The sequence below is a fragment of the Oryzias latipes genome, chromosome 14 (assembly GCF_002234675.1).
Source record: "Oryzias latipes chromosome 14, ASM223467v1".
Taxonomy (NCBI): Eukaryota; Metazoa; Chordata; class Actinopteri; order Beloniformes; family Adrianichthyidae; genus Oryzias; species Oryzias latipes.
In genome coordinates this window covers 24082044-24108437 of record NC_019872.2, presented here as the reverse complement: position 1 = coordinate 24108437, position 26394 = coordinate 24082044, and the positions used below count along the sequence as shown (strand labels likewise).

Genomic DNA, 26394 nt, shown 5'->3' with positions numbered 1-26394 from the left:
CTGGCGCCCCCTATCGCACCGTTCCGTCACAGTCAGTTTGTCAAAGTTTTTTTCTTAAACTTTATTGTTCAAAACAAATAGAACAAATATGTATAACAAGAACAACAGTCATTAAAAACGAGAATGCCAGGGGATGGTACATAGATACATGTATTACAAAAGAAAAATTACAGAAACAGATTGCTATGAATTGAAAATGTTCAAAGTCAGTTTGTCAAAGTTGATGGCTGGGCCTCCAACAACTATGACATCAGTCAGCACCAGAGCCTGGAGGAGAGACTGTCTGCAGCCCGGATCCTGTTCCAGAACGACCCGCCGTGCCCGGTGGTCGTTGATGAAGTGAGCAACGCCAACGATACTCTGTTTTTCCCCCAGCTGACCTTCATTCACCTCCTTCCCAGAGCAAATCGTCTGTGGTTGTCTCTCTCTGCATGAAACCAAGGTGTTGTTCACAAATGTTCAGCTCTGACTTCAGTCTGGCTTGCTCTCCTCTGTTTCATGACTTCTCTGTGACTCATCCGTTTTATTCCTCTTGATGAACAGTCCAGTCATAAACTGACAGCCACCTCTCCTAAACTAACATGTTCTTTATTCATCGACTCTTCAGCGTTCTCCTCCATGTATGTCGTAAAATCTGTCGAGACATTTACATGTATGTACTAGGAACAAATGACACATCTGTTGTTCCACATCAGTTTTTTAGCTACAAACTAATGACTTCCGTTCAGCTTTTAGCTTTAACATGACATGTAAATCAGTTCATGGTGAGTTTTGGATTTCTATATCTGGGTAAAATATGTGTGTTTTTTACATTTCCCTTTTTTTTTTTTTTGCTTCGCAGTTCTTCTCTTCTCTGCACAGTGGCGCAGTGGTTGCCTCACAGCAAGAAGGCCCCCGGTTCAGGTCCCGGCTGGGGGACCTGAAACAGAACATCAATGGGGGACATTTCTGTGTGGAGTTTGCATGTTCTCCCCGTGTATGCGTGGGTTTTCTCCGGGGTCTCCGGCTGCCTCCCACTGTCCAAAAACATGCTTCATAGGTTAATTGGTTAATCTAAATTGTCCATAGGTGTGAGTGTGAGTGTGAATGGGTGTGTGATTGTGGACATTCTACCCTGCGACAGACTGGCGAACTGTCCAGGGTGTCCCCTGCCTTCGCCCACAAGTGGCCGGGATAGGCTCCGGCAGCCCCGTGACCCCGAAAGGGAAAAACGGAATAGAAATTCAATGAGTTCTTCTCAAAATGTCCCACAGATCCGACACTTGTCGGGGAGAAAGAATGTCTTCCATGTTTGTGAGGAAATAATTTATTTCCTTTGTGCACCACATGAACAGAAAACACCTCACATTACACGGATCACATGATTACAAAAAGTGCTGGAATCAATAAATGTGAAAAACAGACAATTTAAATCCCAAAGAAACCACTCAGACGAAAGAGGACAATTATTGAAATAAATTACACTTTGACTCGTTTAGTGTAAAAAAACTAAAAGGACTTTTGTGAAGTTCATACATCAAACTGTACAAGTTAAAAGCTCCAAAAATCTTGCTGTGATCCTCAGAAACCAGGTTGTTGAGTGTGAAACAGAAGAGCTGCAGTGAAATACACCATCAGTGGTCCTCACAAAGGTGGGGAAGCTTGTCTGTGTGCGACAGTTCCTGTGGAAAACAGACAGAAAATCATTCACTTGTGTGTCCATGAAGATTGTCCTTCATGTAGGTAGAGTCCATCAAAGCAGAAAGCCGTTTTAGCAGACGTTTAGTCAGTTCAGTATGATTATACTACTGCCTCAAACTGAATTCAACGTTGGTGAAACACTGTGCGCAGAGCGCCCTCTAGTGTTGACATCTATAAGGTGCACTTTGATTTGAATATCATAATACCAACTAACTCTGGGGGGCAGCACAGGTGTTTTTCTGGGATAGGCTCCAGAAAACCCCATGAAGCTGCGGTCACACCAAACGCCATTCCCGTGGCATTGGTATGTCAATAGTACAGACACGATTTAATTTTTAATTGCACCTCTTTAGTACACACATGCATACACACATAGCGAGAAGGGGATGGTCACGTTGTACCCTATCCCCCGTACCACAGATGAGGTGGGGCAGATCGGTGGCTACTGCAAGGCCATTTGTGGTGTCCCAGGGATTCCTGTGCCTCTGACCTTGCAGCTCTTTTCCACGCGGTGTGGGAGTCCCCAACATCTGAGCTGGGTGGACTGTATTCCCAGAGGAGCAGATTGGGCCCCTTTTCTAGGCACACCAGGGCTCCCCAATTTTTCCATCACTGTTCACAGCAACTAAAGCCTAATCCTTACATTCCTTATATTGACGTGTTCTCCCTACCAAGACAAAGGTGGATAAAGGTGGAAAGATTTCATTTAATCCATGGACACCAGTGCAGATCACAAATCATTGAAAAAAAAGGTTCAAAGCACTGTCTAGTGGGTCTAGATGACACAACTCCCAACGTTAAAGTGCCTAGGATAGCACAAGGGTTAACTTTACAATGTTTTTCTTATTATCAACGAGACAATAATAAAAAATGTCCTCTAATTTTACTCTTGTTTTTATATTTTTCCTCTGGTCAACGCGGGACAGCAAATCTTCAAACTCAGAGAGACAGAAAGACCCGTGGAAGCGGCTGTTGTTCAGACACAGCATGGAGAGTGAAGCTCACTGTACCAGCAGACACTCTTAAAGATCTCATGAACCAGGACCTGGAGACGTGATTACTGATACTTTTGTAGAGCTCTTCAAAGTAAATAAAGCCCCGAGCAATCAATCAATCAATGATACTTTATGAATCCCATCATCCGTGTCTTCCATGCATTGTAAATGATAAGCAAACACTGGTCCATGCAGGGATCATAGGTCCATGCAGGGATCACGGGTCCATGGAGCGATCACAGGTCCATGCAGGGATCACGGGTCCATGGAGCGATCACAGGTCCATGCAGGGATAACGGGTACACAGAGGGATCACGGATCCATGCAGGGAACACGGGGCCATGCAGGGATCACAGGTCCATGCAGGGATCACAGGTCCATGCAGGGATCACGGGTCCACGGAGGGATCAAAGAGCCATGCAGGGAACATGGGTCCATGCAAGGAACACAGGTCCATGAAGGGATCACGGGTCCATGGAGGGATCACAGAGCCATGCAGGGAACACGTGTCCATGCAGTGAACACGGGTCCAAGCAGGGATCAGGGATCACGGGTCCATGCAGGGATCACAGGTCCATGCAGGGATCAGGGGTCCATGTAGGGATCACGGGTCCACGGAGGGATCAAAGAGCCATGCAGGGAACATGGGTCCATGCAAGGAACACAGGTCCATGCAGGGATCACGGGTCCATGCAGGGATCACAGGTCCATGCAGGGATCACAGAGCCATGCAGGGATCCCAGTTCAATGGAGGGATCATAGAGCCATGCAGGGATCCCAGTTCCATGGAGGGATCACAGAGCCACGCAGGGAACATGGATCCATGCAGGGATCACAGGTCCATGGAAGGATCACGGGTCCATGGAGGGATCACAGAGCCATGGAGGGATCACAGGTCCATGGAGGGATCACGGGTCCATGCAGGGATCACGGATCCTTGCAGGGATCACGGGTCCATGGAGGGATCACAGAGCCACGCAGGGAACATGGATCCATGCAGGGATCAGGGATCACGGGTCCATGCAGGGATCACGGGTCCATGCAGGGATCAGGGGTCCATGAAGGGATCACAGGTCCATGGAGGGATCACAGAGCCATGCAGGGAACATGGGTCCATGAAGGGATCACAGGTTAATGCAGGGATCAGGGGTCCATGGAGGGATCACAGAGCCATGCAGGGATCACGGGTCCATGGAGGGATCAGGCTAAAAGTATTAGTTGGTAGCTCCTCCCACATGCGGCGTCAAGCTTAGGGAACATGTTTTTTGTTGCACGAATCACATTTGGTGTGTCTAGAAAATGGATAGATGAATGTTTTTCAGGCTACAAGAGATAAATACCCAACGTAAATCCTGTTTGAACAGAGTTCATATTAACAAAACACGTTTTAGTCATACAACCATTCTATTTTTTGAGAAAATAATACATCATGTAGCCAAGAAGTAAGTTAGCAATCAGACAAGTACAATGCTAACAGCCAACACCTTTTTAAACCAGAGCTTTAGCCCCACTGTTGATATCTTTTCGCCAACCATAACTTTTCAAGCATTAACGCAAGGAACGTAATTCCAGCAGATTTCTGCTGATGTGCGACACTTTACAGCAGTGAAGTGTTTATGCAATCAACATAAACCAGTTGATTCTGTTGTGTCCTTATCCAACACTTTACATTAGCAATGTGTTGCATAACGGTTCAAAGCCGACAGCAGCTTTTCTCTGCATCAGAATCAGCTGATTCACAATGAACCCGTGAGCGGTCGAAGAGTTAGGGTGTGTCAAAGAGCCGTGTGCCATTTAGGTTTTTTTTGCCGGCGACATCTCCAGTGTTAAAGGCTAAATCTATCCAACATGAAGAGTCAGATAACTAATGTCTCTAATAATGTCTCACACAGGAAAGGAACTCCAATCCTAGACTTTAGGTTTAGCATACCTGCTAAGCTATGTGAAGTTTATGTTACTAAACATCCAGTTTTAAAATTCAATTGAATTTTAAACTCAATTTTATTCATACAGACCAATATCACAACAATAGTCGTCTCAATGGGCTTCATACCTGCAATTGTATAGTAAACATAAAATCATAAGGATCATGAAGTCATAGAATTCAATAGGTAAATTCTATGCTAATTAAACAGACTAAGCTAAACCCCTGGGGTAAGAAAAAACTATGAATGTATCCATTCAGAAACCTAAATGGGTCAGTGGAGCGGCTGGACGCCTGCAGGTGCAGCGTTTGAACCTCAGGATCATCAACAAACAAGGTGTCATTCTGACTCATTCAGAGTCTTCTGCACACTCATGCAGATGATTGGAAGGAAAGCATAAAGCATAACAGCAGCATGTGAACACAAACTTTTGGACACACCTCTCACTGCAGGCCTGGAGGTCTAGTGTCCTGGCTGAAGACAGACAGAAGAGTGACGGTCAGAAGACAGCAGCTTATGTGTGATGAAGGTTACGTTTAAGACAGGCTTACAGGCTTGAATGACTGATTCTGAGACAGAGAACAAGTGAGACGGACTGCTCCAGAAGCAGGGATACCTGCTCATGTCCAGGTGTGTGTGAGAGGAGGAACAGTTTGTTATTACAGACAGGTTCACACTTACTGCAGCCGCGTGACTCAGCTTGTCGAAGCGGAACTTCAGGTTGGATCGGGGGGAGCTCTTGTTTTTCAGCTCTGAGAGGGAAACACAGAAACCGTCAGTCAAAGCCGGTTTGGACGGCTGTAGCTTGTGCTGCCTTTGTGGACGGTTTACAGAATCAAACCTGTGGGGCTGCGACACATGATGAGCGGACACGAAGTCTGAGCGTCTAGCGCCACCTACAGTAAAGAGGACAGGACAGACTGACGGTTTAGTGCATGGAATGCCATCAGTTGAAGATTCTCTGTTTTCTTAGGTTTGTACTTCAATTTTGTTGAAACAGAAAATTTCCTGAAGAAGTTTAAAGCCTCTCAAAGACCCACTCCAATCATCTTTTTACCTATTGTAAAAGGCTTCCCAGTGGAGTTTTAGTCATAATTACGCTGTTTCCAAAATCTAAAAACCTGTGTCATTTTTGGGACATAATTTCTGCAGAGCGGCTAGAGTTTATGAGAAATTCACCTCTGAGTTGTAGGTGGGACTGTTGGCACAAAGTAAGCCAACAGTCACCCAGGACAGCATGTACGGGACAGCATGTGTGGGAAAGCATGTAGGGGACAGCATGTAGGGGACAGCATGTGGGGGACAGCATGTGGGGGACAGCATGTGGGGGACAGCATGTGCGGGACAGCATGTTCAGGACAGCATGTGCAAGACAGCATGTGCAGGACAGCATGTAGGGGACAGCATGTGTTGGACAGCATGTAGGGGACAGCATGCACGGGACAGCATGTGCAGGACAGCATGTGCAGGACAGCATGTAGGGGACAGCATGTGTTGGACAGCATGTAGGGGACAGCATGCACGGGACAGCATGTGCAGGACAGCATGTGCAGGACAGCATGTAGGGGACAGCATGTGTTGGACAGCATGTAGGGGACAGCATGCACGGGACAGCATGTACAGGACAGCATGTAGGGGACAGCATGAACAAGACAGCATGTGAACGTCACCCATCCGTTTACATGCTGACCTGCTGGCTTACAGCCCCCAACACCCCCAACCTAAAATATTACCAGAGCAACAAAAATGGCGACCAATATTGGAGCTATCCAGCCGTACAGTTCTGATCCAGATTCCAGCTCAGACGAGGAAAACAATGACGTTCATGGAGCTATTTGTCTGCAAGTGGGTGTATCGGAACGGAGAGGAGCAGGGAGGCTTCAGCCCGCCCGGCGTACTTTTTTGTCACAAATACAATCTTTTTCAAGAATGTTTTTCACATACATTTAAATTAAGAAATACTCAGAAATGCAATTTTAATCTTAAATTCTTTTTATGTGTCCTCCATTGTCAGAAAAAATGCTACAAGTACACGTTAAGGACACCATAGGCAATTTTCATCGCAGTGGGTCTTCAAGCTGTGGATTTTTCAACACGCCTGCATGTTTTATACATAGAACTGCTGCAGATTTTTTTCTCTGTTCTTTGGTCATTTGCTGTGTTTGCATGCATGGCAGTTTTTATGCCTTTTCAGTAAATGACTTGATAGCTTCATCGTTTTTCTTCACAAACACTAACATGTTTGATGCAGATATACGAAAAGAGGCCATGTATCATATGATTTAGATGACAAATATAGCTTCAGAGCAAGGCATGTCAAAAGGTAGAGGACTTTTCAGATGATTTTGCTTCATTATTTAGTCATTTGGAGTTAAATGATCAGAAGTGATGAATAATTTAAAGTATCACAACAAAGGAAAGATGCTGGAATCACTCGATCCTGCTTCCTCCCTCTTGACTTTTGCTTGAACTGTGAGTAAATAATGATTTTGTTCCTCCTCCATTATCACATAGAGAGGACGCTCTGTTGTACCACCAAATCTGCTCTCAGGGTCAGCGCTGCCCCCTTTGGGTCAGACGGTTCATTACAACAGCAGACTGATGTGTTTGTCTCACCAAGTGTGCGTCGTCTGCAGGGAGGCTGAAGCTGCAGGTGCTTGATGTGGATCTGGAAATCTTACTGCTCTCCTTTTTCCCATGAATCCTGAAAGAAAACAACCCATGTTGTGTCCGTGTCAGAGACGCTTAGTGTCATGGTCACCGCCGAGGCAGATGGGAAAATAGCCACCTGTCCCGCTGTCCTGCCTCCGGAGAGCTGGGATTGGACGGCAGCTCCGATGGCACTTCCAGGGTGGGATGATAACAGTCAAAGCTGCGCTGCTCACTGAGGAGGCTGTCCGCCATGAGGAGACAGAGAGCGGAGAGTTCAGAGATCACTCGCCGTGGATCAGGCCAAGGGCGTGGAGGTGAGGGTTACCTCCTCTGGCTGTGTTTCTCTGTCTGACTGTCCATGCTCAGCAGACGAGGGAAGAGTCCTGAGCGCCGCCTCACCGGAGACTTTGCACCGCACTGATGTCAGAGAAGAAAAAAAAAAGCAATGCAGACGCAGAACATCACAGCTGTGCTGCTTTTTCTGCTCACCTCAATGCTCAGGTGTGCCAGACCCCCTCCACTCAGGCTGGTGGGCAGCAGTGGTCCGCCCCGCGACATGGTTTCCATGGAGATGCTCCGGCCTCGCATGGCCCTCTGAGGATTCATTCAAAGCAGAAGTTCAGATGCAGATGAGCCTGAAAACTTTGACAGGTTTCATGTCATGCACTCAAGCTGAACTTGTGTTTCATGTTTTGTTGATGATGCGCAGGTTTGGAGGTCAGACACATTTGTTATGTCACCACGTCAATGTGTGTCATTGGGAGACGTTCACTGAAGAAAGATGTTTAAGTGACAAAGATGCTGTGTGGCTAAAAAAAATTGAATTCACATGCAGAGATGATCAAAGTTTAGGAAGGAAAATGATTATTAAACATCAGAGATCAGCACTATATTCACTGCGCCACAGTGGAACTGCAGGTGAGGACCTTTAAAGGTGGGAAGGTCATCCAACTAAAAACCTGTGGAACCACAACTTCCTCACGGCCGCCGTTGTTACCAAACAGATGGAAGTCCAACCGTAAAAAGAAAACAACCTAACTACTCTGTCAAACGGTAAGAAACCGGTGAGGAGAACGTTTTATTCTGTTAAGAATGACTTTAAAGGTGATGATAAATACAAAGCAAGATAAATGAAACAGAATGAGGAGAATAGATATTAAATGGTACAGTGTTCCCTCGCTCTTTTGTGTGTCCTGCATCCTGATTGGCTGTTGACAATGTCAATCAGTCTCCTCCATGCCGTGTCTTCAGTTGGAGACATTACATACACAATATATACATCCATCTTTGCAAAGTTTTCGATCGTGATCAGATCTTTGTTTTCATTCTGTAATTCTGGACTTACTTTATCTATGAAGGTTTAAACTTTGAGAGTTTAAACAAGAATAAAAAGTGTGAAAATGTTCATTTCTTTCTGAGAAAAGTGGAGAAAGTCTGTTAGTAGGAGAGTCACTGCCTTAAAACATTTAGAAACCTACCTAGTGGATTTCATCTATCGCTGGTTATTTTTTGAACGTATAGGCCCCACAATAAACGAGGAAACACTGTAAACTCAAATAACACTTTTCTACCTTCCTTGAAGACCCTAAAGCACATGTGTCAAACTCAAGGCCCGGGGGCCAAATGTGACCCACCATGTCATTTTATGTGGCCCGCGGGAGCATAAAAGTTTTTAATTTCTTTAAATAAAAATTGGTGTGTATTTATTCATATCTAGGGGGAATTGGACTTAAAATATACGGGCAACTATACATTAGGACTTAAACACTGTCCATATAACCTAACCTGACAGAATCAAATTTAAAAGGATTTATGTTAGTGTAACAAGCAAACATACGTTTTTTTATGCAACTGGAATTGTCACGTTAAAAAGTTATAATAAATAAACAAATGAGTTATTTAACCTTAAGGAGTAATTACATTTATTTTTTAATTACATTTAGTTTCATGTGTATATTATATCTTGCCCTTTGAGGAAAACCACTACGCTAATGTGGCCCTCGGTGAAAATGAGTGACATCCCTGCCCTAAAGTCTTTACAGTCACAGTCCCATTCACCCATTCACACATCCCACACTGATGTCTTACACTGGCACCAACGTTTAACCACTAGGAGCTATGTAGGGTTAAGCATTTTGCCCAAAAACACGTTTAGACTTTGGCATCAAGGCTGGAACTGAACCTGTCATCTTCAGATTAGAGGTCGACCGCTCTACCTCTGCACCATGGCTGCCCTGTGGTGAGATTTGTTTCGTAAAACTTTCTCCCCAACAGAGCGGCTAAAGGAGAGTTTGTTACTTCATTCTGGTGGATGTGTAAAAATGTCACAGATAACGCGTAGAAGATACTAAATAATTCAAAATGTAGAAATGTAAGAACTTTGAACCCAGAGTGACTCTGTCATCTTAAACTCTGTAACACAGAAAACGCTATTACAATTAAAGACATAAAGATGCAGAGAGGCTGTGGGAATTTTTACATGGTGGGTTGTGAAGTACAGATACATATTAAAATCAAGTACTGACAGTAACAGCAGTATTGGTTGAAAACCACAGATGATCATGTGGGTTAAAAGGTATAAAACATCGATCAGGAAGGAAATTATTCTCTTCTGGTAAACTCTGCCAGTTTCTCTTCCTGTAGTGTCTCTACTGTCTTTACCTTTTCATGCTCACGTGATGCAAACAAAAATATGGAAGCATTTCTGTAGCATAATTAAAAATAAAAGTCAAGACCAGAAATGCTTTTTCATTAAAAAAAATGAAGCTGCATTCGTTGACTCAAAAATAAAATGAAAAAGCAATCAATTTTTTTTCTTCTTCTTCAACACAGCTAATTCTGTCACCTAAATAACATGATAAAGAAAATGGTATTTGACTTTTTATTTTCAATAAGGTATCGTAAGTGTTGCAAAATTTAATTAGAAATGTCAATTTGACAATTAAACAGGATTAACAGAAATGCTTTTTCACAATGTAACCTCATCTATTGGGCCAAAAATAACATTAAAAATCAATCCTTCAAAATGCTTTTTTTAAATTTTCTTCTTAAACATTCTGTGACATCTTTAAAGCGAAAATGCAGAGGGGATAACATTTTCCTTTTTTACATCCACCGTGCAAAAAGTGACACATCATTTATTTCCAGTCAGCATTTCCAGGGGGGAGGCGGGGCGATGATGTCATTGCTCTTCTTCTACGTTGTTGGTCCTACCAGCAAATGGCTAAAGTTTAGCATGGCGAAATCTGTGTTAGAGCTGTTGCACAGAGATGTCTTCTAAATGTGCTTTCTGATTGTTCCCCCTGGAAATGCAATTCCCTCTTTGCATTTTTGCTTTAATTCTGTCACAGAATGAGCGGTGTTGAAGTAGAAAAGGAAAAAGCATTTTGGAGGTGTCAATTCGTGGACCTTGTATGGAGATTCGTATCCAATCATGTGAGAAGGAAAGACATCCATCGACTTATATATGTGTCGAATGACGTGTCCTCTAGTCTAACAGATCTAAGTTTAAAAGAAAATCTCAGAGGAGCTGCAAGCCAAGATCTGTGTTAAGGGAGAACGGCCATAAATGAGAAGGTACTGTAGGTTTGAAGGTCTGATAGCCAATAAGGCTGCAGACTGGACAGATGCAGGTCTATTAGGTATTGAGTGAACCTCAGTGAGAACAGCTCTTTAGTTTGATGGAAAACAAGAAACAGTCTACGAACAGCTGTAGCAAAAGCAGCAGACTTTCAGTAACCAGATGCAAACTGTTTTGAGGGAATTACTTCCAACTTGACATTTTTTATCTTCACAGGAGCAGAAACCCTTTGAATATCGAGTAAAGTTCAAAACACCTTGATGGACTCCAGCAGTCCTCCGTGGGTCTGTCCATTCTCTGCTCGGCCTTCCTCCTCCAACCCCGATGTCAATCCCAGCATGCTTTGTGAGCGTCTCTGCAGCTCCTCGTGGAGGCTGTCCAACAAGGCGGCCCGAGTTCGCTCCTGAATAGAAAACTGATTTAACATGGAATCAACATGAAATGTAAGGAGGTTCCACGCCTTAATTGGGGACTGTTTGAGGTTTTCTCACACCAGACAATCCATACCTGAGTAGCTTTGTAAGGTGGCTGAGAGAGCTCAATGTGCAGCAAATTACAATGTGTTGCCCATTCACCTAGATAACCCCTTACAGGGTTCATACCATCCAAAATCAACTTTTTGGAGCTTTTAAGTGTATTATAATGTTCATTCCTCACTATAAACGACCCCAAAGCGGTACTTTCATTCATTCACGCATTGCTAAGTATTCCTCTAAAAACCTGCTCTCTGAGCATCAGCACCTCCCAACCAATGAAAACAACTGGGTCCCCACGTTCATACATATAAAAGTGAGAACAAGAAAGAGTCTGTGCTGCCAGCTCCGCCCCCAGGCTATCAGACACACCCACTTTCTCCATGGAGCTGGCGGTGATCACAGTTTGGCCACTAGGTGAAACTCGTGCTGTAGCATTTATCCGTTAGCATTCAGCTACTTGACTTTGGGTTTACTGTTGTGTGTTAGCTCACTGGAAAAGAAAAGGCATGAAAGATCAACCTCTACTTTGATGGATCAATTATTGATTTATTAAGCTTGGATCGATTCAGATCGATTAATTGATTTTATCAACCCAGGCCTGATCTTTACACACAATGCAAAGACGCCGCTGAAGTTGGCTTTGGGATGAACGATTGGGCATTAAGAGGAAAGTTAAGGGAAAACGTAAATAATACATTGTTGTGGTCCAACCTGAGAATGACCATACTGAGAGATCTCAAACCAGTCTCTAAATGATCTAAAGAAACAAAGACCCTTGATTTGACCACCAAACCTCCCGCACCAACACTTTTAGAAACAACGTGGAGAAAAAAGCTCCAACAATAACTGGTATTTAAATGAAGCATGTGGAGCATTTGGCTCAGCAGGCTTTTTTACCTCCAGGCGGGCGAAGCGGTCGCTCTTGTAGCAGGCCAGCTCTGCATTGATGAGTTTAGTGAGAAGAAACTCTCTGAACTCTGGACCCTGAAAACAGGAAAAGGGATGCAGTCTCTTTTCATGTCATGTCTCACCAGGAAATGTCTGTCTCACCTTCCTGAAGATGGCTGGGGTAGGAAGGGGTGGGCCAAACATAGGTACATCATCTCGTGCTGTGACGGACACCTGTCAATCACAGAGGCTGCTGTCAGTGAAGCCTCAACCTCATTGTGTTTTGTTCATTGAAACCTTGATTGGAGAAATGAGTCTGCTGGAGTAGTTTGTATCAGTGGTCCCCAGCCCCAAGTAGTCCCAGTCCCATCATCTTTTGATCTATTCTAGAGGCGTTCCCAGTGGACTATGTCAGTTTTGGACAAAATCAAAAAACTGTATTGTTTTCTAGAATATATTTTCTGCAGAGCGGCAGCAGTTCAATAGAACTTTACCTCTGTATGTGGGTGGGACTAAGCTGAGCGTTCCCCCCAATACCTTTCCCGTTACTGAAAGCTCGCTAGCTTACAGCCCCAGAAAATTGTAAAGCAATATTGGATCTATCCATATGTACAGTTTAGATCCAGATTCCAGCTCGGACGAGGAAAACAAAGACATTCATGGATCTATTTGTCTGCAAGTAAATCCCTCGGAATGGGGCGGAGCAGGGAGCTTGTGGCCCGGCCAGCGTATTTTCTACGTCACAAATACGATCTTCTTCAAACCGCATTTTTTCATCTGCTCCTGATTCATTGAGCTGATACTCAGAAATGTAATTTTGATCTCAATTATTTTAAATGCTATAAGAACACATTAAAAACACCAAAACACAATTTTCATTAGAGTGGTTCTGTAAGCCATTGAACGTATAACAGAACTGGACTGAGCGAGTTTGGCGTCATCCATAGAAAATGCTGCCAGTTCCAACCAAACGAAATCAATTCAGTCACCATTTTTTTCACGATATGTTCATCGCCATGTTGGAACCAGACGTCCTCAGTCAGCCATCATTGGTCCTTGCTGGTCTAAGTCTACATTTATATGGAAACCACTCTCTCTAATCAGGAGGGAGCTTTCTTAGAAAACCACACCTCTTTGAATGAAAGCAGGCTTGGGAGAATCTGTCAATCAAACGGTCTCACATTCGACGTGAGACCACCTTCTTATATTGAGACATCTAATTGATCAGTTTATCAAGGACACATTAAAAAAGGTAGCAGAACAAGAGGCAAGAACAATGGTTATTGAGTAATGAGTTATCAGCTGTTTATTTCTCTATATAGAAGTCTACGGGATTTTGGCTTCTTGGAGCCAGCAGTACTTCCTGTTTGGAACGCCAGGGGGAGGGGTCACTCAGTCCAGTTCTGCTATACAGTAAACACTTTAAATCCAGAAAAAACAGAGTCACCCAACTCACCGTCGTACAAACATGGGTGTGTTAACGTTTCTGGTGTTTTTAATCCTATGCATGTCTGTCTGTGTGCAGGAAGCAGACAGAAGTCCTTTAGAAATACTGTAAATTTGTACAGACATACCCAATACTTGTTAGTAATTGTATGAATACTGTGTGATAGCGTGTGTGTGTGCAATTTACTTATGAGATTCATCTCATATCATGACTTTGTATCATCACCCCCCACCACCAGCACCACCTCTGTCTGTCTGAGGGGGAGTTCATTTGCTGGACTGGACAAAAAAAAATAGAGCAACTTACATTGATTCAGTGAGAAACCTTATGAATACATTTTGTTTGGATGCAGAGACAGTTCTACGAGTGAGGAAGGAACAATTTGGAGTCTGTCAAAATAAATAAAATTCAAATAATAATAGTAAAGAAAACAAGGACAAACAGCCCACAGCAGCTGCCGCTGCAGTACCTTGTAGACGGTGTTGTCCGAGCACGGCTCCTCCACCTGTACCACGATGAAGGCGTGCAGGAAGTTGGAGGCAATCATGTCCGGGACGAAGGGCGTGGCCTCTTCCTGAAACACTAATGCCACAATGTCGTTTCCAATGTGACGCTTCCTCTGCAGCTGAAACACAGAATGAGATGATCGAAACACAAACACCTGCTGTTGCTTATGAATCCTGCTTTCATAAACTGTGTCTGAAAATCTATCATAGTGTGCTGTACTTTGACACGAGTTTGCATTATTTCACATTTTTCTGAATTTTTCACTTTTTCAGCTTCTAAATTCATATGTAAAACCAGACATTTATTGAAACTTTATCTAGAAATTATTGTTTACAATAGTAAATTTCAAAACAGAATCCTTTCTCTGCACCGCCCAAAGAATTTGCTGAGTCATGTCTTGATCCAAGATGTTGAGGTCTGCATTGACCACAGCTTGATTTCCTTCTAAAAGATCTTTGTACGCTAATTTTGAAATGTCCTAAGCTAATTTTAGTCTTAAAAATTGTATTTTATTTTATGTTTATTGAAAAATGTCTAATATACATTTGTTTTTGGGATGAATATAGTTTTCTTTGATTTGTGTTTTTTATGTGTCTTGTGAAGGAAGAACAGGACAAAAGGGTTGCACAAGATATGGTTAATTATCCATCAAATAATCCACTGCTAAAAAGCACAAATTGCAACATTTTTGACAAATAAAACACTGCTTTTAATTAAAGTGGAGTATCTGATGGTCAACCTGAGGGTTATTGACTCTATTAGCTTGCCATACTTTTCTGCCATGCAACATAATAAAGTGGTGGTCATTATTATGAAACAGGAAATAAGGTTGAGACATTTTTTGTGATCTGTTTTCATCCAAAATTTAAACCAATCAAGGTTCTTGTGGCTCGCTTAAAATGACAATTTTTTTATGTTCCAAAAATGTATTTTGCTCCCAGAGTGATGGTTTAAGCCAATGGACCTGGCCGGATAGGTCAGAGCTACTGTTGAAATCCGTTGATTGGCTGAAGGTTGACAAAAGAAAGCGGCTGTCAGTCTCTTCGCCGCCCACAGTTTTCTCTCAAACAACATGAAATGTTTTGCATATATAAAGTACCAAAAGCCATGCGGAAAAAATGAGCACACCCTAATTTCTTGGAGCTTTCTAAACCGGACCGGACCGCTCAGTGGAAGCAAGGCTTTAGTGTACTCAAACCTTTGAAGTCACTCTCCTTCATGAAGCAAAACAAAACCACACAGTAACAAGCTCAGCCTCTGGATTTGGTTGAGTCATTCTGAATTTTGTACAATTCCGTTTTCTCTCTTCTGAATGTTTCCAAACACATTTTCTGATTTACTGGGAACTAAAGGGGGCGGCTGTGGGGGAGTGGTCAACCTCTGATCAGAGGGTTGCAGGTTCAGTTCCCACCCTGTCTGCCCAAGCGTCAAAGTGTCCGTGGGCAAGACACCAAACCCTGCATTGGCTCTGCTGGTTATAGGTTGGCGCCAGTGTTTGGCAGCTGATCCTCCGCCAAAGCGTGAATGTGTGTAAAGCGCCATGCACCTTCAAGGAAGGTAGAAAAGCGCTTTATGAGCATTTACTTTTTCAATTCTGGAAACAGTTAACTTTCATTTAAACAAGTCATGGATGTTTTCTTCAAGTAAGCGTCTATTCAGAGATGTGTTTGTGTTTTATAGAAATATTCCTTTTATGTATACAAATTTGGACATATTTAGCTTTTTTGTCTACGTATTTGTTTCGCCCTACCACCAATATTATGTCATAAGGGAACACCCCAACTACGTTATGTCCCAGGACGTATAACTGAGCCATGTCTGGTGCTGCTGGGTCATGCCTTGTACCTGCTGCATGTCTCCCTCTGTGAAGGGCAGCTTGGTGGAAACATGGAACATGATCTCCTGCTGTCTGTGGACAGTGTAGACAGACTGGGACCCCGTCTGCCCGTGGGACACGTCCAGGCCCCCTCGAAACCTGAAAAGAGGCCAAAGAATGAGTGACGATCAAAATGCTGTTTCCAATGCGTTTATAACGCTTCGGTCCTAATCCAAGAGTTGAATCCTCCATTATTTGGGTTCTTCTGATCACAGAAGAGTCCATAAAGACCTCTGCAGACTGAGGAGACCCTCTGCAGATCATCTCTGTGACGGCCTCACAGCTGCAGTGAGGCTTACCCCTTAAAGTCCTGCAGCTCCACAGTGTCCCCCAGCAGCTGCAGGAAGTCTATGAAGGCCGGCGTCTCCTCGTTGTTGTTGAACAGCTCCTCCTCAGACACCTGTGCACAGGTGAACACATCTCATCCCCTTGGTTCTTTGTATTAATCTTTCACAGACTTTAATTTGTCTTTAATTGTCCTTTGTAATCTTCCATTTGTTGTGTTGATTTTGTTACTAGATATGATGCTTTTCTATTTTCATGCCGTGCATTCATGTTGGACTGAAGGACCAGATTTGTTTTTTTTACTGCAACTTTGAGCATAATGTGACGGCCGTCACATACTGAAAGTCTCACCAAACTTAGCAGACGCTTCATATGGGCTGATAATGAATTAAGGCATGGCGAATGTCATTTTGGGGGTAGGGGGCAGAGAAACCATCCAGAAAAATAATTGGACCCAAAATCTTTTATGGGGCTCAATAAATCATAGCAAAACCAAAACACAAGTGTCAGGTATATCCAAAGGAAGTTTTAAAATAATGATGGGATGGTCTTACGGCTTAGTCGCCTTTTTTGCAGGTGCTTTGACGCTCGTACAGCCACCTCAAGGAATGTCAAGGAAATGGAATGTGTCATTGTCGTGTGTGTTAAGTGTGTGTAAGGATAATGGAAGTTACACGCACTTACAACGCATGAGTGGTGCTGTCGCACGGTGACCTTTACGCTGGCATGATGCCAGCAAACAAATGGTATCCATCTTTAAGCGCAGCTGTGGCTAAGAACTTAACTTAAGCTTCACTGGGAAGCCATTTGGAGAAAAATGTTGGAATTAGAAGTTATAGATTTAGAGCGGCGTTAGTGTGGGAACATTGCAAAAGGTGCATTCACCTGTTAGTCGTAGATTTTTTACCAAAGCATTGTGACGATTTAAAAGTGTAGCTGGCTCAAGCTGGAAGAAACGATACAACATACGGTGTAAACATATTGGGAAGTGGCAGCGGTTAAAAGAAAACCTCAGTTGCTAAGGAAATCCAAAAATTTACTCCATAAGTGACCAAAACATTTAATGGTTGCTATGGAGATAAACGTCTATAAAAATCGATGTTTTGGCTTTGCTGTTGTTCCGAAATTGACAAAAATTGTGGCATCATCCCTCAATGACACCTTGGCGATAATTGCCCCCTCCCTCTCTACCCCCCTCCCAGAGCTGCAAGGAGTGGCGTGGTGGGTCAGTACCTGTCCAAATCTCTGGTAAATGATTCCAAACTTGAAGGTGTTGTTCACCTCGTGCTCGTCGTAGCTCACGATCAGATGAGACGCCTGGAGACACGTGGAGTCAGAGCGGCCCGCTCTGTTCAGCCAGAATCGGAGGCTCATGAACTCACCTTTGGATAGAGGATTGGACTGAACCGCAGTCCTGCAGCTTCATCGCACAGCAGCTGCAGGGCACACAACACACACATCACGGCTTAAATACTGTTGAGCATCAAATGAGAATAAATACTTCAGCAGACAAAGTTTTGCTTCTAAAAGTTTTAGAAAACATCAAATCATTCTGTTAAAAAAGATTTCTCAATCAGACAGTTTCATGGTTGGATGCATCTTTGAACTTCCCAAAGATCATGACCTCTGGAGAAGGTGTCCCAACTCTCTGATCTGAGGATGTGTTCGGGTGCTGACACGGACAGATAGCAGCATCCAACAGGAAGGGATGTGACATCATTTCCTCTCAGGAGTCTGACAGACTCACCCTGGCCAGCTCAGGGACACTGGGGATGTCTGGAAGCTCTGCCAAAGATAATCTGTGGTAGGTGCTTTTCTCTCGACACCTGACGGGACACAAGAGACAAACCAGACGAACCAGAGTCCTGATCCGGCTCAGACGCCTCGAAACATGAGGGAAAACTACAGAAATCAGGATGAACCTGCAGCTCAATCAGACGTTTGTCTGGACTTTCTGGGGGACCTGATCCTCATCGAACACCCGACTGCCTTTTGCCAAAGAAAAGTGTAATTCCTGCCAATGAAGAAGCATTTTGCTGCGTTTAGGGACCTCTGGTGGCAAAACTACAGATGACAACCAAAGGAAGGAATTTTTTTCATCTGAAACCTTTTGGTTTTTCTAATCAAAAACAAAGTTTTTAATGAATTCCTGCTGCTCTGCAGAAACTATGGCTTAGAAAATGACAGTTTTTTTTACTTTGGCTAAAAGAATTATAATTAATAGACTGCTGGGAAGGCTTTGAAAACTTTAATGCTATACTGAGATAAAGATGACCTGTAAGCATCTTCATTAATCAGTTCATAAAATAAAAATGTAAACTACTTTTATTAATTTGTGAACCACTGAATAAAGAATAACAAATAGGTCATCAGTCAGTTGTGGTATTTTTTAAGGTTAGCTGCAGTTCTTGTAGAGACTAACAAAGCAAACATTAGAATCTAAAAACAGATCAATCATGGGGGGCAAAACAATTTAACTTCCTGTTTGAAGGCAGTTCAAAATTAAATGAAGCCGGGCCAGTTCATTGTGTAACCACTAGATGGCTTGTTGCACAATAAAGCTAGCCTCTAATGTGACGCAGCAGAATTCTACACCTACAGCTGGAATCGGATGCCTCCCTGCAGGTTTCCCATTGATCAGCATGTTCTTTTCTGATGATTGGGGCAACGTGCCGCAAAGACAAAGGAGCTTCATAATCATTATCAGCTGACTGATCTCTTTCTAGAATCATGATGCATGTCATTTCTTTGTCAAGAAAACGTTTTAAAAAGCATTTTTCTCTGAAACCTGGTCAAAGATTTTATTTTTATCAGCTGTTTTCTTTGTGTCGCTCTCTGCTGGCCGCGCCTCAGATGGCGTTGGCTTAACTCAGGTCCCAGTGTGTAGTCTCCGGGCAGATTACCTGATGATCACGTGAAGGAACTCCTGGCCATCCTGGTCTTGGTGTCTCACAGACAGAAGCAGGTTTCCAAGACAACTGGAGGCGCAGGAGAAGTTCAGATGTTCCTGTGTGGGTAGACGTGTTGGGGGGGGTATTTAATCTGCAGAAAGGGACCACATCCCAAACATCTGACAGCCTCCAAACTCACCCTGCCCAAGAAGTGCTTCCTGTACGCCCGTGCAGCCTCATTAGTCTCCTCCAGCTGGTACCCATAATCCTCTGGGGGGCGGTCCTCAAGCTCTCTTCGTTCCAACTGTCCCACCTCCTCCTCTGCATCTCCCCTGCTGTTAAGATAAATAGGTGGAGGTGCAGTAGGAGGTGGGCCCCCAGGATCCTCGATCCAGTAACCGCCGAACTGAGGCAGAATGACCTGAGGGTAAGGCCCCCCCCTCTCCAGCACCTGAAGCACAAGGTCAGGGGTCAAAGGTTAGGACAGTTTGCTCTGTAATGTTTTTTTCTTCTCCATAAGCTTGTGTCTTTCTGTTTGCACTTTATCTTCAAAGTGTTTTTGGTTTCTGTCGTCATCAGCAGATAACTGTCAGTAGCTGCAGTTACATAACCGAAATGTCTTTGATCGGATCAGAACTGAACTGTGCACGTGGGACCAGAAAAACCTTTTCCGATTATAACAAACGTTTACAACTTTCAGTCGGAATAAATCATTCTGTGTGAAGAACTCTCCAAAATACCGGAAAAGGCTGTAGAAGAAGAAATAGTGAAATACAGAATTCTCTGTGTTTTTTTATGAAAATCATTTGTATGCTACGTTGACTGCGGCTCAGAAACGCATGTTCAAGCGACCAATTACAATGAATGTTTATTGCTACACAATTTTGAAAGTCTGTTTCTGCACTCTACACACAAAACGTGCTGCCATTGAACAAGCCATAAACCTTCAGTTGAATTTCGACCAATCAGGGACTCGGAATTGGTATTGACATATGGATAGCGTCCTTTTTATTTCACTGAAGTGCCAACCGTTTATTGATCACAAGGGAAATAACTGCATGTTGCAGTCTGCAGCTCTAGATCATTCACACGGATTTAAACAGACTTTAAAATTAAAATAAGTAAATACATAAATAAATAAGTAAAAAGTGTTGAAATATAAGAAATAACCCAAAATAAACAGTAAAGCGCAGCTGCACATTCATGGTGTAAAGCCCCCCCCCCTTGCCCCCTTTTCCCAGCAGTGTCATACAGTCTCACTGCACCGGGTAAGACACACCTCCGGTCCAGGGCACTGCAGACGACAGCCTTCCAGAATGGAGGAGAGTCTTTTTAAAAAGCACATCCTGGTCTGAAGATGGCGTCCATATTTGCTCCGTTTATTGTCTAGCAGGACTCCGAGGTTATAATAATAATAATAATAATAAATTTTATTTAGAATGCGCTTTACATTTTAGATAAAATCTCAAAGCGCTACAGGTTATATTGTAGGTGGTGACCACCTCCACCTCTGCTCCATCTGTAGAGCAGCAGGTGTCTGGCAGACGTCTGGGGCATTTGGAGGTTCAGTGGTGTTGGAAATTGTTTTTTTAAGGAGGAGCCGTGGAAGCTGGGTATCCTTCCGCCGGGAGGGTGTTTCGACGTGGAGGAGAAACACATTTCTTTACGTGTGTGTGCTCTCTCTCTCAAGCACAGACGTTTACATTTAAATGTGAGCCATGACTTATTGTTTTAGCTTGACTTTTAAAGGTGATAAAACCCATGTTGTCAGGTATTTTTCATGCGGTGGCTGCTATGTGCTAATGTAGATGACGTTTTCTAATATCGGAATAGAGCTTTGGAAGAAAATTCCCTGGAGCAAGATTCACAAGATTCTGTGCCACCTTGACATTTGGCACCAAGCCTCTTCCAACTGTGAGTACGTTGGTGTAGCGACACACCTGTGTGAATACCGTTTGCTAAAAGCACATTCAGGAATGTGTATAAGTGCATTGTTGAATGAGCATCGTATGCCTGGTGTGTACGTAGCTTCAAAGATGGCCGACTGAATATTTCTGCGCAGTCACAGCATGTAATGTACCGCCCTCCTGTGGTTGGTTGAAGAACTCTCACCTCCTCGATCCTCGGATAAGGAATGTAGTCGTCCTAGAAGAGACGCAGAAGTCACCAGAATGACAAAAGCTTGCACCCGTGTCCTAATATTTAGTTACTAAGAGAAAAATAAATATCTAATAATTAAATTAAAAATGAATGTTTTGGGGTTTTCTATCATTCTCAAATGCTCCCAACTATCTACATTAAGACCCAAATGTAGATTTGTACCACTTCCTGAAAAACTGAGCTTAGTCTCAGTTTGATGTCTGAAAGACGACAAGTTCATGGTGTCACAAGGACTACTGTCAGGTGAGAAGACACAAACCTCTGTTCAACTTTACCATCAATATTTATTCCAGACAAAACTGACCAGGCAAACACTGTTTAAAGACAGACACTGATAGCGATGAGGACGATGAAGCACACAGACAAACGTAGGTTTGCGAAGATCTTTTATGAGGAACTGGAGAAAAGTCAAGCCAGATGTGGTACCCAACAGGAAGAGTGGAAGTTCTGCTCCTAATTCCAGCTCCCTGCTGGCTGAGCCTGGGTGATCCCGGGCAGGGAGCGTGCTCCTCAGCCGGTTCAAGCAGCTTTTTCTGATCAAGCCTCTGGGCCAGAGTTCACACAAACACAGGATGAAGTGCAGCTGAAACACAACAGATGGACAGACACAGGACAGACGTGCCTTCTGCCTCTGGAGAGCGCTCTTCATCTCTGCAGCTTCTGGCACCTGCTGCACCCCCGTCAGGAAGAGAAGACACAGTTGAGTCTGAACCCACCCCTGAACCTTTCACAGCTCCTCCCATTCACTCAGCGCAACGCAAGATCGCAGTCGCTGCTGCCAGAGAGGGACATCAGTCATCAAGGTCAGAAAACAAGCTCTGGATTTTATGACCAAAACAATGCAAGCCTTGTTTAAAACCACGCTTGGTGTTTACTTGTGTTCTCTTTATCATCGACATTACATCTACAAAGGACAAATGCTCAAAATGTGACTCTGCATGCGTAAAAACCGTCAAATAACAAAGAAGGTAAATGCTCAAAGAACAGAAGACAGCATAAAAAAGAACCAAGTGTCATTCAAATTTAAATTGAAAATTGTAGAACATTCAAAAAAGGAAAATTGTGCTAAATATAGCTGACCCCCCCCCTCTGAAACCTATTTTTTTTAAATCATAAAATGGAACAAAAATATTGCCAATCCCAACACTGCAAATTAATGTGCAAACAATGCTACAATTCCTCTTAAAACTGTTTATTTGGCTTAAAATAATAGATTTGAAGAAATACTAAAATTGTTTACTATAATATTAAATTATTGTTGTTCTGAAATATGTATACATTTTACTGTATTTGATTAAAAGCAGGCCTACTTAAATAACACAAATATAACTAGAAGCAGCGTATAGGATCAGAAATCATTTAGTCCAGTGGTCCCCAACCACCGGGCAAAATTTCCCGCGGCCCGGTACCGGTCCGCGGGAAATTTTGGCAACAGAAAGAAAAAATAATTTCCATTTTATTGTTTTTCTCGAAAAAAAGACGTTTTATTTTGAAAAGTGACCGGATTCTCTCTGTTACATCCGTCACACTTAACGCACGTCAAAGTTGCAACACACCAAACATCATGTGATACACCCCGCTAAAATTAAACCCAAACAACCAAAATGAGCAAAAAACAAGGGGAAACGGTCCAATGAAGGGACAGAAGCGGTAAACGTGCCTTGCACTGCACCTCAACCCCCCCCCCACCGGTCCGCGGTAAACGTGTCTTGCGTTGTACCGGTCTGCGGTGACAAAAAAGTTGGGGACCACTGATTTAGTCGATGATCAAATGAAAATTTGAACTTTATTTTGTTATTTCAATAACTCCTAAATGCTTTCTATGCAGACGACACATCTGCCACATTTAACTGAGCCTCATCAGGCCTTTGAGGCCCACGTGGGTTTTTCCAGGAAGCTTTGGGGGCTTCAGTCACTTCCAATCATACAGGAAACAGTTAAACAGGAATTAACATTCCTCTGGAGACATTTTTGAAGCACAAAAAAGCAGAACGCGTCAACATTAGACACTCTGAGAATCACAGGTGTGTTCAGCAGCAGGTTTCTGGTGTTAGTTCTTACAGAAGAATTCTGTTTGTCAGAGGAAGAAAGACGCTTTCACTCTCCAAACACAGTTTCCATATCATGGGGTAAAGTCTCCAGCTTGTTGAGTTTCACGCAAACATGCATTCAAAACTGCGGCGAAGACGGTCTTACCTCCATCATGTCCATCGTGTCGAAGAAATGGGCCGACTGCAGACAGAGATGTGTTCAAGTTATCTTTCTGTTTTAATGAGATCGACCAACTGTAAACATCAACACTGTTTTTATTCTACTTGTGTTTCCTCTGTTTTAATTGGAGCTGGAAAACACTGGTGATCTGTGGATGTCCACCGACAGAAAACCTTTAACAAGCAACAGCAACAAGTGCACCCATGGGTCTGGGAGGCTGAGAAGCCTGCCCCTCATCCGTCTCAGGAAATGACACTTTTTTCAAACCTACAGGCACCAAGCTGGGGACATTTGCTCTGAGCCGGGTCCTGAGGACAGGTCTTGTGAGTTTGGAGTTCAGAGCTTTCGGGGGTCGCTGTGTTCGAATTGTGCTTCCTGTGGGCTCTAACAGTTCTTTATGACTTCCATTTTCATCAGACACTACTGTGCATGGGGGGTTACTCAAAATGATTCAGCGGTGTCAAGTGTGTTCATGGTTTTTGGCACCACTCTATGGCTAATCATTGACTGACATGAGGCCTTTTCCTGTTTTCATGTAGGGTTTCTCGTAACACTGCCTGTTTTCTCACTTCGTGACCCAAGGCTACACTTGATCGTGTTGAAAGTGAGATAATGTGCCTTACCACCCAGAAATCTCTGGCCCAAGCTCATTTCTGCTGCTTGTGTCTGATCTAAACAGCTCATGGTCACTAGGAACGCAGATTGACCAAAGCTTTGTCTTCAGACTCATTAGAAACACAATTAGGAATCCTGTGGTCTCATGGGGGGATGGGGATTGGACTGGACCTTAACAATAAAAAACGATTTCTTAGTGCAGTTCCTGAAAACGAGCTTGGCTGTGAATTTGCTCTTAAAAGACAGAAGTGGGATGAGGGCACATAAGCAGAGTATAATTCTGACGTAGACTTTCTTTATGTCAGAGATGCTCCTACCTTCATGGTGGGGGGCGCAGTCCGGGGAGGAGAGGGGGGGCACTCTGCCACAGGAGCATTGGGGATGGTCAGGTGGTCCTGTTTGCTGCAGCCAAGCAAGAGGTCATTGGTGTTAGTCATCAATAACACAAACACGACAACAAACAAACAACACGCTCAGAATGCAACAACCAAAAATGCACAGAAGCATTTTATCCGTTGACCTTTGATCAACCAGTAAAAACCGCTGCACGTTATGTGCACTCTAGTGTCTTCGGAGTCACACTCCTGCAGCGATGACGGGTCATTCTTACATGACTCCGTCCCCTTGCCACACTCATACGCCTGCACACGCTCCTGTACACACGCATACATGCACACACACATGCATGCTCACTGATCAACTGTGACATCCATCCAGAAGAGTGTTCTCTTCGCCCTCGGGCGAGTCGTCCTTGCTTCCTCTGCGGTTGCCATGGTTTCGTCAGGTGTTGAAAATACACATCGTGTCCTGTATTTCTGTTTTTGGAATTCATGTGCTTCAGTAAGGATTTACATATAGAAGGGAATATTTGTGTAGATTATTTCTGTTTCTTCCGCATTTGAGTTGTCCATTTCTTCTTCTTTAAATGTCCTCATACTTGCACCGCAGGATTTTGTTGTGCCAACAGAGAAAATGACAAATCCTCTTGGACTAGTCCCATTTTTGGATCTGTTTTCATGTATGTTTTTCTTAGTCATAGCGTGACTCATCCTTGAAACATCCTCTAAACTTTGAAGCAGCATGCTTTGAAAACTGTGCCTGAGCCTCACATTCACCTGTCATCGGTGCGTCTTGTTGGTTTTAATACCTGTGACTTTTCCAGAGAGATTGGATAAACAAACTTCAATGAGCCTTTAAAGAATGGCTCCAAATGGCAGCGCCCGGGAAATTGGCGACTTACTTGGCCTCATTTCACTGGAGCCAGAGGTAAAACATTTTCTATAGGTGATGTCACACATCACCCATTGCCCAGGTAAATCTATATGTCTATCTTTGGAGCACAGACGATAAAGTGGGTTTTGAATCGACACAAAATCTCACAGAAACACTACAGATGTTGCTAAAGGATGAAATTTAATCTTTGCAGAAACAATAATAGGAACACTGAAATTCTTTACATTTCCAGGTCAGCATCCAGGTAACAAAACCCCTCATTACCATCCAGCCTTCACAGAGTTCCTAGAAGAGAAATTAAAGCAAACCCTTGGTTTTTCCATGATCTCTGTTACAGACATCTATACCTCCTCTTGCCTTTCATGAGACCAAATAGTTTCCAGCAAAGTAGCATTTTGTCAGCAAACGCAGACACTGTTCCTGCAGCGGGACGGATGACCTCGTGCGACTGTGTGAACGACGGGAGGCAAGTTGCATAATTTTGTGTCGTGAAAAAATGAGACAAAGAAACGTTGCAGCTGAGTGGCTTTTCTTCTTCCTTTCCTCTCATACACAAAGTTCATATTATGTAATAATAAACTTCACAGAGTCTGTCTGCAGTCTCTCAACATTTTCTCTAAAACACAGAATCTGCGCGTGTTTGGGTTTAAGGACAGTGTCTCCCATTTATCCCTGCAGAAAAACAACCGTCTTCTGGCCTCAAACCAACCCGCTGCGTTTGTATCAGGCATATGGTCAGTGTGCCGCTGTGTCTGGGCGGCGCTTTCTGCGCACCTGTTCCATATTTATAGCCTGCATTGACTCCGTCTGTCCTGAGAGGACATGAGCATCAGCTGTGTGAGAGCAGGTCAGAAAACATGACAACAAGAAAGTCCGATTCCAAGAATGAAGACCACCATAAACCACAGTCTGGACGATTAGTTCCCGTTTTTAAAGCACTCTTTAGATTTAACCCATCCTTTCGGGTCCCAGC

General features: G+C 43.5%; 1 protein-coding gene across 5 annotated transcripts in view; it reads right to left on the bottom strand.

Moving 5' to 3' along the window:
- Positions 1–1290: 1290 nt before the first annotated feature.
- The window catches only part of LOC101163992 (rap1 GTPase-activating protein 2), a 45245-nt gene continuing 20141 nt past the window's right edge, over positions 1291–26394 (bottom strand). For 3 of the 5 annotated variants that reach the window (XM_020709104.2, XM_011483855.3, XM_023962156.1), the window contains 22 exons: positions 24506–24590; positions 23559–23594; positions 21985–22032; positions 21315–21347; positions 19402–19653; positions 19215–19318; positions 18059–18137; positions 17694–17747; positions 17545–17628; positions 16326–16426; positions 15996–16125; positions 14113–14268; positions 12359–12430; positions 12206–12292; positions 11089–11235; positions 7742–7846; positions 7578–7669; positions 7389–7493; positions 7217–7304; positions 5442–5496; positions 5282–5352; positions 1291–1661 (listed from right to left, as the gene is read on the bottom strand). In XM_020709104.2, coding sequence (XP_020564763.1) covers positions 1614–1661; positions 5282–5352; positions 5442–5496; positions 7217–7304; positions 7389–7493; positions 7578–7669; positions 7742–7846; positions 11089–11235; positions 12206–12292; positions 12359–12430; positions 14113–14268; positions 15996–16125; positions 16326–16426; positions 17545–17628; positions 17694–17747; positions 18059–18137; positions 19215–19318; positions 19402–19653; positions 21315–21347; positions 21985–22032; positions 23559–23594; positions 24506–24511 — 1953 coding nt within the window. In that variant the 5' untranslated portion in view covers positions 24512–24590 and the 3' untranslated portion in view covers positions 1291–1613. Of the gene's footprint in view, positions 1662–5040; positions 5075–5281; positions 5353–5441; positions 5497–7216; positions 7305–7388; positions 7494–7577; positions 7670–7741; positions 7847–11088; positions 11236–12205; positions 12293–12358; positions 12431–14112; positions 14269–15995; positions 16126–16325; positions 16427–17544; positions 17629–17693; positions 17748–18058; positions 18138–19214; positions 19319–19401; positions 19654–21314; positions 21348–21984; positions 22138–23558; positions 23595–24505; positions 24591–26394 lie in introns of all 5 variants that reach the window. The other 2 variants (XM_023962157.1, XM_020709105.2) reach the window with 2 other exon arrangements.